Source organism: Pan troglodytes, chromosome 10 (genome assembly GCF_028858775.2).
Source record: "Pan troglodytes isolate AG18354 chromosome 10, NHGRI_mPanTro3-v2.0_pri, whole genome shotgun sequence".
Classification (NCBI taxonomy): domain Eukaryota; kingdom Metazoa; phylum Chordata; class Mammalia; order Primates; family Hominidae; genus Pan; species Pan troglodytes.
This window is the reverse complement of record NC_072408.2, coordinates 23,398,346-23,412,058: the sequence shown is the minus strand read 5'-3', so window position 1 is coordinate 23,412,058 and position 13,713 is coordinate 23,398,346. Positions and strand designations below refer to the sequence as shown.

The 13,713-nt window shown below is 37.4% G+C and overlaps 1 protein-coding gene across 1 annotated transcript in view; it reads left to right on the top strand.

The window, feature by feature from the left end:
* Positions 1–297: 297 nt before the first annotated feature.
* Positions 298–13,713, top strand: part of SLC15A5 (solute carrier family 15 member 5) — an 88,857-nt gene continuing 75,441 nt past the window's right edge. Inside the window, exons 1-2 of the mRNA XM_001142606.6 lie at positions 298–673; positions 5,233–5,455. Of these exons, the coding sequence (XP_001142606.4) occupies positions 313–673; positions 5,233–5,455 (584 nt within the window). The 5' untranslated portion in view covers positions 298–312. The remainder of the gene's footprint in view (positions 674–5,232; positions 5,456–13,713) is intronic.

The window sequence follows — 13,713 nt, the reverse complement described above, 5'->3', positions numbered from 1 at the left end:
TGAGTTTCCACATGTTTGCAACTGGATTCATGTAATTCAGTACAATTTTGGAGGACGATCCTAATTTAGCCGCTAAGTAATTAAGCAAACAAATCAGATTTGGCTACACTGAGCTACTGTGAACATTTAAATACTCATGCTCTTGGATCATCAAAAGGAACAACGTCCATGTGCAAAAAACAAACCTTATGAAATTCTAGCATGGAGATGTGAAATTCAAAGCAACGTTCTTATTTTTTCATCAGAGGGATGGGGCTCAAAATATCACCAAGTTCAAACCGCTAACATAAGTTGTGTTCAAGGAGGGTAGTCATGTCTGTTACAGACTTTACCATAACTGATGAGAAAGTACACTTACATCACAGCATTGAGAAGGAGAAAACTGTAAGACATATTGGCGATTTGTGTTCCTCACACTCTGTGAAAAAAATTCAGGTTGGAATCTGCTTGCTTCTGGTGGAGCTGTGTGAGAGGTTCACGTTCTTTGAAGTCGTCTGCAACATGATCCCCTTTTGCACTATCAAGCTTGGCTATCACAATTGCCAAGCAGCCATCTTAAACTTGTGTTTTATTGGAACTTCAATACTTACCCCTGTGTTTGTCGGATGGCTCACTGATGTCTATTTAGGAAGAAACAAACTGGTGTATATTTGCTTGTTTCTACATTTTCTAGGTGAGTGTCCTCTGCTGACTGGATTGTTTTGTGACTTAATTAAGTAGATTTTTGTTAGAATTTTTAGTTTATATTATTTTCACTCTGCTCTTAGCATAAAATGTGATAAATGAAGTAAGAATGTGGTTTCAATGTATTTCATTCTTTGTACTATTGGAAGAATGCTAGTAAGTCTGTGTGTGTGTGTGTGTGTGTGTGTGTGTGTGTGTGTTAGAGAATGCTTTGATGCCTATATCATTGCATTTATATTTTATTATAATTACTCCTTTACATATCTATCTTACTCCTTAGAGTGCCCTCCTTTCCCAAAACCTTTTTACCTCAAGCCCAAATCATGACAAATTCCCTCAGAAACGTGAAATGTATCTGCTTCACAACTAAGATGAAATGTGCTAAAAAAGGTTTTCGAAGTTCATGTAAAATAATTGAGAAATGTGTTTATCCAAAGGTGGTCTTTTAATTAGTCATATAGTAATTAAGATTGCATATGATGTCATGATTTCTGTATTATTAACTATGATTATATGCTTTAGAAATGAGTAAATTGGACACTACAGTGTGCGTCTTTACATATATACTAATACATATCTGCAAAAGTTTGGGACCGATTGCGAGAAATGCTGGGAAAATACCAAGATAGTTTAATAAGGAATAGAGAGCAACTTGAAGAACAGACTAGAATTTTAGACTGAAAAGTTCAAATTATTCTTCTTAAGCAACAAGAAGTCTCTGAAAATATCATGAAAACAACATTTGAGAAATGCTATTCTGCAATACAGGATGGACAACCACAGTGAGGGATTAAATAGAGAGAGATCAGAAAATCTCAGGATGATGGTTTAAGCAATAAAGTGCCAATTCAGGAGAGAACAAGTGAAAAGCTATAAGGCAACTAAATAAAGGTACAAATGTGACGGGGGTCAAAAATTAGCTCCAAGTTTCTGATCTGAGCAACTTGGGAATATAGCATGCTGTTCACCAATAATGAGAGGTACAGCCGAAATGAGTGTTGGTAGGGGGACAGATGAGAAAGAGATGGATAGATATCAGGTACTCAACATATCACACAATCTCAGGCAGGTAGTAAATTACCATTTAGAGAATCCAATGGAGTTTAAGTCAAACCTGGAAACTTTGCAGCTTTAGTTCTGTGGAATAAAAACTAAGTCACTGCATGGCAAATAATCACTCAACATTCAACAAATATTTCTTATTGACTACTCTGTACCAGACATTATTCCGGGTCTGGAAATGCAATAGAGAAGAAAGTCATCTGTTCCTGCTAAAGTTGACTTTTTGGTGCAGGGAGAGAGAAAATAAAAGATGAAATAGATATGATGTCATGTGGCAATGAGTTAGGATGGAAAAATAAAGCTGGGTAGGGGGACAGGATGGAATGGGTGGTGATGAGGCTGCTACTTGGTACCGAGAAAAAGTTTTCTGATAAGAAGACATTTAAGCAAATCCCAGACTAATTTACTCTGCTTACCTTGGTAACAGGCCACACCAGTAGCATTTGTTGACTTCTTGTTTAACATGGTAATTGCTATCAGTCTAAATTCTGAGGTCAGTCATCAGACAGGATGGAAATCCCAACTTTGGAATCTGGCAAACAAAAGACTTAAGTCAACTCTACATCCATTCATTTTTTTTACTAAAAGTTATTTCTTTGTTGCCCTCCACTTACAGCTGCCATCAAATTCCAACTGTCACTAAATATCAGAGGTTATATATTAAAAAAGTCTCCTGTCTGAATTGCTACTACCCTAGCTGAAAAAATGCAGCTTTCTTGTTTTTAACCATTCCAATGGCCTACTTACTCGGCTGCCAGTTGTCAGTCAGTCTCCAGTTTGTACTCCATTCTACCAACAACACTGACTTCCTGAACAAATAAATCTCTATATTGGTTCTATTATCTAAAAAATTAAATCCAAATTTATTAATTTAGCATACAACAACTTTACCAACCTACTCTAAGTTCACCTCTCTAGACTTGTTGTTCAACATGCAACCCCAACCTTGCTAACTTCTCCTGGCCTCCTTCCCTAGTTTTCTAATCTTGTACATGCTCTTCTCTCTTTCTGAAATTGTCACCTTCCCTTATCTTTCCATCCCTTATCCATGACTGGAAAACTCCTGCTATTCTTTCAAGAACCAAATAGTGTTTGTTGCTAGCTTCTCTGTGTTCAACCACACCCATATAATACTTATACGATTGCATCCATCACTTTATAATATAATTGTCCACCTGCATGGCCTACTTCTCTGATGGACTCAACATTTCCTGGAGAGAAGAGCCAGCGGACCCCCATCACCTGGCAGGGGGTATGACACATCATGGTGCTTCTACAGAGCTACTAAATGCAGGCATACTCATGATGAGATACACAATTGCACACACCACAGAGGAGACTTTTCTTCATATATGTCATTGTTTTGTCTCTTTACTGCATCGTTTTACAACAGATAGGGATAAAGTTTTGATGTAACACAATCAGCCTATTATGACATTTTCTCAAAAGATGGTAGTAGAGTGTGTTTCTAAGTTACACAAATACATCATTCAAATAAAAGTGCCTTGTTCCTAAGTAAATAGTTGCTGCATGAAATATTTGTCCTGTCCCTCCTCTTTGGCCATCCCTTTGTCTAGCCAGGCCTCACGTCACATCTACAGAAGAGAAGACTAAGTGGTAGAAAGAGAGCAGTTAGTTTCATATCTGGCTAACCTTAAAAGGGAACATTTCAAACTCAATAATTTAAAGGGCTCACCTCATGGTAAATGAATCTGTTGCCAAATAGCTATTAAGGGCATATAGTCTTTACATTGTGAAAGCCTCTGTAGGGGAGATGGAAGCATTAGACCAAATTTTTATCTGTAAGGAATTTATAATCTAATTGAGAAAACAAACCACATGAAATAACTGTATAAACATTTATACCAAATAACATTAATGCCAAATTAATAAAATGAAGAGCAAAATGAACATGGAGGAGCCATTTTTCACTAATCGAATCATCAAAACAAAAAAATTAATGATGGTAACCAGTATGAATGAAGATCTTCTCATACAATGATGGTAGGAGATTAACTTGTTGCATTGTTAAAGAACATTTGCCAGTGGTATTAAGAAGCAATAAAAATAGGAAGGCCTTTGACTGAGAACTTAGGCTAATAAAGATGTGCACAAAACTTATGTGTCAGGGTATTTTACGGTATTCATTTAAAATAACTGAAAAGGTATTTTAAAACACATTATGATTAGAATATCACATCATCACTAGAAATCATGTTGGAAAAGTATAAAGGTATTTTAAAAATTGTTCATATTATTTGGTTACATTAAAAACTCAACAGTGTAACCTCAATTTATTTAAGTAAAATACATTTATAAAATATATTTATATATATTTAAGTAAAATATAAATATTTATAAAATATTTTATTTTATAAAAGTAAAATTATACATGTAAAGATGATCTCTGAGTCATGAGATTATGGGCCTTTTGTATTATTCTGAGTGCTTTCCTCTATTTTTCAAATTTTCTGAAGTAAGAATGTATTACTTTTGTAATCTGATAGGGGGGAATGCTATTTCCAAAAAAAAAAAAATTTATTTGACTACTTGATGGTAGGAGGTCCAAGAAGAGGGAGATTACAACTGGGTTACTTTATAACATTGGGCAAGCCACTTAATCTCACTGAACTTATTTCTTTAAAAAAAAATTGAATAAGAAAATCTATCCACTCACATCACAAAGTTTTTCCAAGATGAAACAATATAGTCCATGAGCATGCTTGGCAAAATATAAAGAGCTTAGCAAAAGCATGGAATTGTATAGTAATTTTTATTAGACAAGGAAAGTCATCAAGTGTGGTCCCTGCATGGTGGAAGAGAGAAGGATACTCGACCTTCTTTTGTCACTTTAGGTCCCCTCTCCTTCCACTCACACTCCTCTGTCCCCAGCTTTCTCAACTCTGTTTGTGGCAAAGAAGGCTCCATCCAGCTGTGTGAAAAATAAGAGAAATAAGAAAGACATTACAAGGAGAAACAGAAGTAGGAAAGAAAAAAAAAAGGCTGTGTTCTCCTCCAACTATGATAATGTTCTTCAAAGCTTTTAGGTAATAAGCTTCTGAGATGTGTGAGATCGTGGTGTTTTCTGTCACTCGATTGATTAAGAACAAATAACCTTTATTAACAGTGGTTTTCTCTGGGGGTGGGAATACTAACAGCTTCATTTTTTATACAATGCTTTCCTGAGTTATTTTAATTTTGGCAAAATAAACATGATTTGCTCATACATTCTGAGAGAAAACATAGTTCAAGCTTGAGGAGAAAAAAAAAACCTAAAACTCCGGATTAGTTAAGACACATATTGAAGGAAGTTTTTACAATTGGAAAACATCAGGCTATCCCTGAAATTGCAATGACTACCATAAATGTTTGGATAAGACAATCACAAAATGATGCCACTGTCAGAGAAAAACCCTGTTTAAAATGTGATTTGGTGATCCAATTGTTCTATGCTACATTTATTCTTTTTTTTTTCTCTACCTACAGGCACTGCTTTGTTATCTGTGGTGGCTTTTCCCTTGGAAGATTTCTATCTGGGCACTTACCATGCAGTTAACAACATACCAAAAACAGAGCAGCACAGGCTGTTTTATGTAGCACTGCTGACCATTTGCCTTGGCATTGGAGGCATAAGAGCCATCGTCTGTCCACTGGGTGCTTTTGGCCTTCAGGAGTATGGATCACAAAAAACGATGTCTTTTTTTAACTGGTAAGTAGCACTGGCTAGGAGAGAAAAGAGGCTTATGACCATTCTCACTGTTTACTTTCTGATTCCACTTGGGTAGTAGTTGCTCAGTCTTTGTGATGAATTGGGCTAAGTGATGATGTGATGAATCTGTGATGATGATTCAGTCAGTAATCACAGGAGCTTCTAAGTCTCATGCAGACCAGTACAGCTCACCAGCACCTTCCCAACACACGCGGATACATTTATCCTCCAGGTAAAAAGATTTGAAGTGCCTTGTCCTGCAGAATAGAATGTGCCTTTGGAACCAAAGAGACCTGGGTGGAAGTCTGGACCCTGCTTAACACAAGCTGACTGACATTGACCTAGTCATTTATTCTCTACTTCAGTTTATTCATTTCTGAAGGGGGATAATACCTCCTCTTCTCCAGTTTTATTAGAGGTAACACCATGTGTATTGCTGGCAAAGAACTTGGCACATAGTAAGTGATCAAAAAATGGTAGCTGTTAGTATATCTGTATTGTAATAGACTAATTTGGCAGAGATTATAAATTTCTAGGCCAATGCAGAGAGAAGATGCAAAGATGAAAGAAGTATTTTGCAATTTGTTAAAGCATCACCCAGCATCTCTGTTTCTCACCCAGTTCGCTCCCAACACCTAAAAGAGTTTATATTCCATGAAAATCAAACAGCCTTCCTGTGAATCTTTGTCTCTCCCAACGAGTTCTTATGGAGTTCGTCGGTTTTTGTGTTTTTCAAGGAAACAATTTATATTACCAAATACAAATTCAAGAAAACAAATTAATATATGGATCTTAAGGGAGGGTAGTTAAGAATTTAGTATAAAACTTCTTTGTTATTCTTTGTTATCTATCTATCAGTGGATGTCAAACAGATGTGAGCTACATTGTCCATTTTTAGAGTAAATAGTGTCTATATGTGTATGTATAGGCATATGTAGCTATCCGAGGCAGTTCCTCTTTTCTCTCTCTTTCTTTCTTTTTCTTTCTCTTGCTCCCCTTTTTTCTTTCTCCAATTATATTAATATTACAAAGCACTCAGCCCTATTTTGGATTAAGTCCTAATGTCAGAGAACAATGCAGTCTTACCAAAGGTAGAAGGGACTCTTTACTTCCTTGCAGCAAATTCTGCCTCCTTGACCTGCCCAAAGGAGAAAGAAAAATCCTTCTTTTTTATTCTATTCGGAGGTTTTAATCCTTAATTAGCAACATCATTTTGATTAAATAAGACTCTGGAGGATTAAGACTGGAGAGCAATCAGTTGTTCTGAAAGATAGCTCTGGAGAATTTATTGTACTGTGGTCTTAGTCATTCAGAGTTGTGTTTAATCAAAGTGACATTTCTCAGTGTTGATTACAAAGGAGACATTATATGAATGAAATATTTCCTTTGGGAAACAGAGGGGACTCCCACTGCGTTTGTGCTTTAGGGCTTCAGGAAGGGGGATGGCGAATGGGGTGAAAATGAATTTCTGCAGCTGTAAGGAACCAGGCCAAATTTAGGATGAACATATTTAGATTTTTAAAAATTATTTTCTGATTTCACTAAACAGCTCAGTATTTTGAAAATTTAAAGCATCTAGAAATGTGTATAAAGAATCAGGCTGTGATTTTTTAATGTGATAAAAGAACTGGATGGTAAGAGCCTTGAAGGCTGAATCTGGTTGTCTTGCCTTTTTTTATTTTTCCAGTTTAAATACTAAACTACAGGCCAACGTTTATGAATGTTCACTTACCTTATTGCAGTTTATAGCAATGAATGCTGATTCCATTCCTGTACACAGTGCGGGGGCTGGTGACAAGATGGACAGAGACTCCACTGGGCAACCAGACAGCTGGCAGAATCCTGGCTCTGTCACTTAGGAGTTTTGTGGTCTTTGGCAAGTTCCTTAATTCCTCAGAGCCCCAGGTTCCTCATCCACAAAGTGGGAATATCTTGGAGAGCTATTGTATCACTTATATATAAAGTATCCTAGCATATTATAGGTATTCAAATTATGATAGCTATTGTTATGATTATTGCTAAATCATGGATAAGCCATCAGCTGAAACCATTGTCTAAATGCTGGGAAAGAGGGAACCCATTTAGGAGGAGGTCATCTTTGAAAGGAGCAGTTTATTAATGTGTAATCTATGTCTTCCAGTCAAAAATGCCTCTAGAAATTACAAGACTGGTAAATATAATGAATTTCAGCCGTGCCTTTAAAAAACAACATACCCCTTGAATCTGTAACCACTTGAAGGCTTTATTCAGTCCTATTTGCAGCACAGATGTCAGATGTTCATAGTTATGGGACCTTTAATGAGATGTGTCATTACTTCTATACCACCTAAAGCTTCCCAATGATCATGTTAAGTAGCATAGACTGGAAGTCTCAGGCACTGAAAGCACCACTTCCGAGTAAAGCTGCCAAATGTAGGTGAGAAAACCACTCCCAGCCAACATTACCATCTGGTACTGGATCTTCCTCAACTAATGCACCTCACTACAAAAATAAAGCTAAACTCCCTGAAATCAAGAGACATAAAAATCTGCCAACATCCTTGTGTCATTATCCAGATCAGAGCCTGGCTTTCCACATATTCCAAAAGCTGAGATGGACAATTAAGAATCGCCATACTGGAGATCACCTAGGTAAATACGCCTGTGCAGACTCTTTTCTGGAAGCAAAAAGAAGGAGGATAACGAAGTCTGTTCCTGGCCACAATTTTAAATTCTACCACAATTAACCTCAAATCTTGCTTCTGCATTTCTCTACTTTCTTCACCTGATAATTTGCATCCTATCTGCATATCACAGTCTGTTGCTAAGGGGTTACTAGGGTGAATTATATACATGATTAAAAGCCCAAATAGAATATTGGTAAAGTTCTTGAAGAAAGTCTAGAGACTGACTTATTTCACCCCAGAAATGTTGACTATCTGGTACTCAAATTGACTCTACATGGTATCTGAAATATTCTGATTTTAACACTTACTCAAATTAAATATATTTTATCTTAGGGAAGCACTAGAGGTAAAAATGTATTATCCCACAGCATTTTTCCAGAATCTATTTTAATATTCACAAGAACACTGAGAACAATGATTGTCAATCCTAGGTGCATATTAAAGCCACCTAAGGATTCTTTTTTAAAAAGTACAAATGCCTGGGTCCTGCCACCAAAGATTCTGATTACATTGGTTAGAGGTAGGACCCAGGGACCAGGATTTTTTAAAGCTGCCCAGTTAGAGTTGAGAACCACTGTTCCAACGCAGTGTTGCTCATTTTAATTATCACTTGAGAACCTTGTTGAAAATGTTTCCCAGGTCCCACCTCGAACCTCCTGGATCAGAATTTTCTGGGAGGACAGGTGGGAAATGCATATTTTAAACAAGTACTGTCTTAGTCTATTCAGGCTGCAAAAACAAATCAGCAGAGATTGGCTGGCTTATAAATAGTAGAAATTTATTTTTCACAGCTCTGGAGGCCAGAATTCTGAGATCAGGGTTCTGGTGAGGGTTCTCTTCCTGGCTGTAAGACTGCTGGCTTCTCACTGTGTCTTCACATAGTGGAAGGGGCAAAGGAGCTCTCGGAGGTCTCTTTTATAAAGGAACTAATCCCATTCAGAAGGGCTCCACCCCTATGATCAAAAGCCCCACCTCCCAAATACACCACTCCCTAATACCATTGTTATAGGAGGTATAACACCTAATACCAAGTTAAGATTTCAACATATGAAATTTGAGGGGACAGAAATATTCCTACCATATCAAGTACTTCAGGTGATTCAGAAGAACAAAGTTTGAAAACAATTCCAGAGCCATAAGGAAAATCTAGTGATGCCTTTGAAAAGAAATGAAACTAATCATTGATTGAACCCACTACTGTGTTTCAGACTGCTTTGGAACTTTCTGACAATTTTATAGCAATTATCTCACATTTAGAAATCTGCCTGATTGAGAAATTCAACATAATTCTGAAAAGAGAGAGAAAAAAATATAAATCTACATATATTCTTCAATTGTAAAATCGTAATTTATAAGGTACATTTCAGCAAACAAAATCAAAGCAGTTCATGAAATATTCTTATTAATACTCAAAATGTCCTTTGAGTTGCATGCTGAGGAGTAGTAGCTTGTAAATAGCTATGAAAAAATCACCAGACCTTCCCAAATTCTATTTGCACTGGCTCTAGCCAAGTTTAACAAATGCTACCCTCTCACCTTAATAACAACAAGCACTTCCTTCTTTACCTTTGCGATCTGAGCTCACTGCAACCTCCATCTCCCAGGTTCAAGCAATTCTCCTGCCTCAGCCTCCCAAGTAGCTGGGACTACAGGTTCATACCACCACGCCAGCTAATTTTTTTGCATTTTAGTAGAGATGGGGTTTCACCATGTTGCCCAGGCTGGTCTCAAATCCCTGAGCTCAGGCAATCCGCCCACGTTGGCCTCCAAAGTGCCAGGATTACAGGCGTGAGCCACGGAGCCGGGCACATGTTCTCTTTTAAGCTTGAAAGGTACATGAGTCAGGACAACTGTTAAAATTTGGGTGTTGGCCAGGCACAGTGACTCACACCTGAATCCCTGGGCTCTGGGAGGCCTAGGCAGGAGGATCACTCAAGGCCAGGGGTTCGAGACAAGCCTGAGTAACCCCATCTCTACCAAAAAAAAAATTTTTTTTTAATTACCCAGGCATGGTGGGGTGAACCTGTAGTCGCATGTACTTGAGAGGCTGAAGCGGAAGAATCGCTTGAGCTCAGGAGGCTGAGATTACAGTGAGCTATGAACACCCTGCACCAGTCTAGCCTGGGTGACAGAGTGAGACCCTATCTCAAAAAAAAAAAAAAAAAAAAAAAGGTAGGGGGTGGGCGGGGGTTGTTGGCAAAAGAATGAGGGAATGGGAAAGGAGGGAGAGGGAATGGGAAAGGACAGAAAGGGAATGAAACAGCTTTAAGAGAGGTAGGGAGAGCTTGGGAGAGAGAGTAAAGCAGTCCCCCAAATTTTTAAATTAAAAACTTAACTTCTTCAATCCTAATGTCTAGTTACCAAAATCAATATTTTGTTAAATTGTCTTTAACAGCTTTGCTGGGAAAAAAATATGTATTTACAGATAAAAAAGAACTCTAAAGTTTCTATTTTCCCCTTCTTTCTCCAAATGTTTGGCTGCCAGAATATTCTTTGAAGTACTTCAGTGGCCAATGGTTATGCTAAAAGAGGCAATGATTGACAACAGCCATCCACCATGAAATCAGTGCCCAAGTATTTTATTTCACTGACTCCTCTAAATAGTTCAGTTTTATCCCATTGAAGAGTCACAAATCCCCTGGAAAATTATCTGAACATTGATCAATGTAGAATAAAATACTTTCTCTGGAATATTTAAATGGTACACTAATGCTATGAAGACCTGAAACTTACAGAAAATTTGCCTTCTTTCTTTGATACTGTCTCAGATTAGGAAAGACCATTTAAATAATTTCTCTTCAAATCACCAAAAGTAAACATGAAGCACATCAAAACTGGCCAGTCTAAGAAATGACAAAATATTTGAGTAATTTAAATTTATTACTAAATTAATTAAGTGAATATTTAAAATAATCTCATAAGGATTGCTGAGTTTTGCAGCAACAATTTTTCTCATTTGTATTCAATACCATGCAATCATGAAGACAAAAAAATTACCACTTATATATACTCCCAATTATTTGCAGTTCCCAGTCTGTATTTAAAAGTAGGCTAAAGAAACATATTTTCACTGCTGCTTTCAATTTTCCTTAATCACTGGTATTTGTTTTGCTTTAGTGCTTTGCTCTCTGACTTTTTGTGTGAGAGGTGCTTTATAAATTCAATTTGCTAGTGAGCTATGAGATGAAAGGAGTCTTAATGGTAAGTTTGAAGACTGTGGGTTTTTATTTCTTTTTTTTATAGATGATACATATACAATTTCATCCTTAATTATCTGTGGCTTGTCCTGTCCATGGATCAACAAAGACATATATAAAACATGACTGTACTAGGTAATTCTTTCAGAAAATTACACAATCAAATATGTTGGGTGGCATTTGTTAAAATACATTTAGTACTTCATGTAAAATCTCTTCCTAGACATAGATATTCAGTACTATAATTTTTGGTTTCTAACTACATTTCACAAGATTTAAGTCTTGGAATAGTTGTAATTTTCCTTGACCCTCTTTAGAGCAATGCAGTTTACATCACCATGTGGTATACTGAAGAGTCACACAGTGTTCTCTGAGATTTTCTCAACAATGCTTAACATTTTAAAAAGAGTTTCCTAAAGACTGAAAGCACTGTAACAGTGCTTTTGGCTCCAGATTCTCTGTGTTGCTACAGCCACAAGTCAAGTGTACAGCTTGCAGCAGTAAGAAAGGACAACCTGTGGCTGAGCCTAGGGACTCCACCCAGTTATCCTAGAAAATTATAACTTTTTGTACCTCACCTACCTTATGATAAATACATTTAGTGGATCACAGTAAATCAGTTTGCTCAGTGTGGTCACGTTCCATGTTCTATTACTTTCTAGGCCAATTATTGAGAGGTTTTAGTTTTTTTACGTTGTGTTTGTTTGATTAATTGATTTTTATGAGATGCCATATTATTAATCTGTTATTTAATCTCCATTTATTTTGAATCTAGTACTGTGCTAGGTCTCATGGAGATAAAGAAATAAAGAATAAAATCTTATCCTCAAGGAGCTTCACAATCTATAAATGAAAAGCAAAACTGACAAAAATGAAATAATTGAAGAAAGAGTATTTTCTTTAGAAGTTCAGAGAAGAAGCTGGGTGTAGTGGCTCATGTTTCTAGTCCCAGCACTTTGGGAGGCCAAAGCGGGTGGATTGCTTGAGCTCAGGAGTTCAAGACCAGCCCGGGCAAAATGGCAAAACCCCATCTCTACAAAAAATACAAAAAAAAATTAGCTAGGCATGGTGGTGTGCACCTGTGGTGCCAGCTACTCGGGAGGCTGAGGCAAGAGGATCACTTGAGCCCAAGAGATCAAGGCTGCAGTGAGTCAAGGTCATGCTGCTGTACTCCAGCCTAGTCAACACAGTGAGATAATGTCTCAAAAAACAAAAAAGTTTACAGGAGAGAACAAGCAGAATATTCAAGAAAGTATTTAATGAAGGAAAAGAGACTGAATATAGGACTTTGAAAGTGAGACAGGGCAAGCCAAGAAATAGGACAAGTTAAGGAGACAAACATGAGTAGGTCTGTTTCTGGGACAGTGAGCAGACTAGCTCAACTTCACACATCTTCTTTCCAAACACATACCACATATCTATCCACTTCTATCTCTTTCCTTTGCTACCACCATGGCCCAGTTTGCTCTTAGCTCTCATCCAGACTTACAATAGCTGTGATTTTCTCCATACCTTGCTACAATAGCTGTGATTTTCTCCCTACCTTGCCGCATCTGCAATTCATGAAGCTGACACAATAATCTTTCCACTGAAAACAAGATCATATGAGACCCCTGCTCAATTCCCTTCAAATGACTTCCCAATGCACTGAAAATAAAACCTAAACTTCTTGCCATGAACTTCAAGGCCCTAAATGACCTGGACCACACTTCCTGCTTTATCTTTTCTTCTAATATTTCATCCCTTAATCACTGTATTAGTCCACTTTCATGCTGCTGATAAAGACATACCCAAGACTAGGAAATTTACAAAAGAAAGAGGTTTAATTTGACTTACAGTTCCATGTGTCTGGAGAAGCCTCATAATCATGGTGGAAGGCAAGGAGGAGCAAATCATGTCTTACACAGATGGCAGCAAGCGAAGAGAGAGCTTGTGCAAGAAACTTCCCTTTTTAAAACCATCAGATCTTGTAAGACCTATTCACTATCACGAGAACAGCATGGGAAAGATGTGCCCCCATGATTCTATCATCTCCCACCTGGTCCCTCCCACAACATGTGGAAAATATGGGAGCTATAAGATGAAATTTGGATGGGGACACAGAGCCAAACAATATCATTCTGCCTCTGGCCCCTCCCAAATCTCATATCCTCACATTTCAAAACCAATCATGCCTTCCCAACAGTCCCCCAAAGTATCAACTCATTTCAGCATTAACTCAAAAGTCCACAGTCCAAAGTCTCATCTGAGACAAAGCAAGTCCCTTCCATCTATGAGCCTGTAAAATTGAAAACAATTTAGTTACTTCCTAGATATAATGGGGGTACAGGTATTGGGTAAATACAACCATTCCAAATGGGAGAAATTAGCCAAAACAAAGGGGCTACAGGCCCAA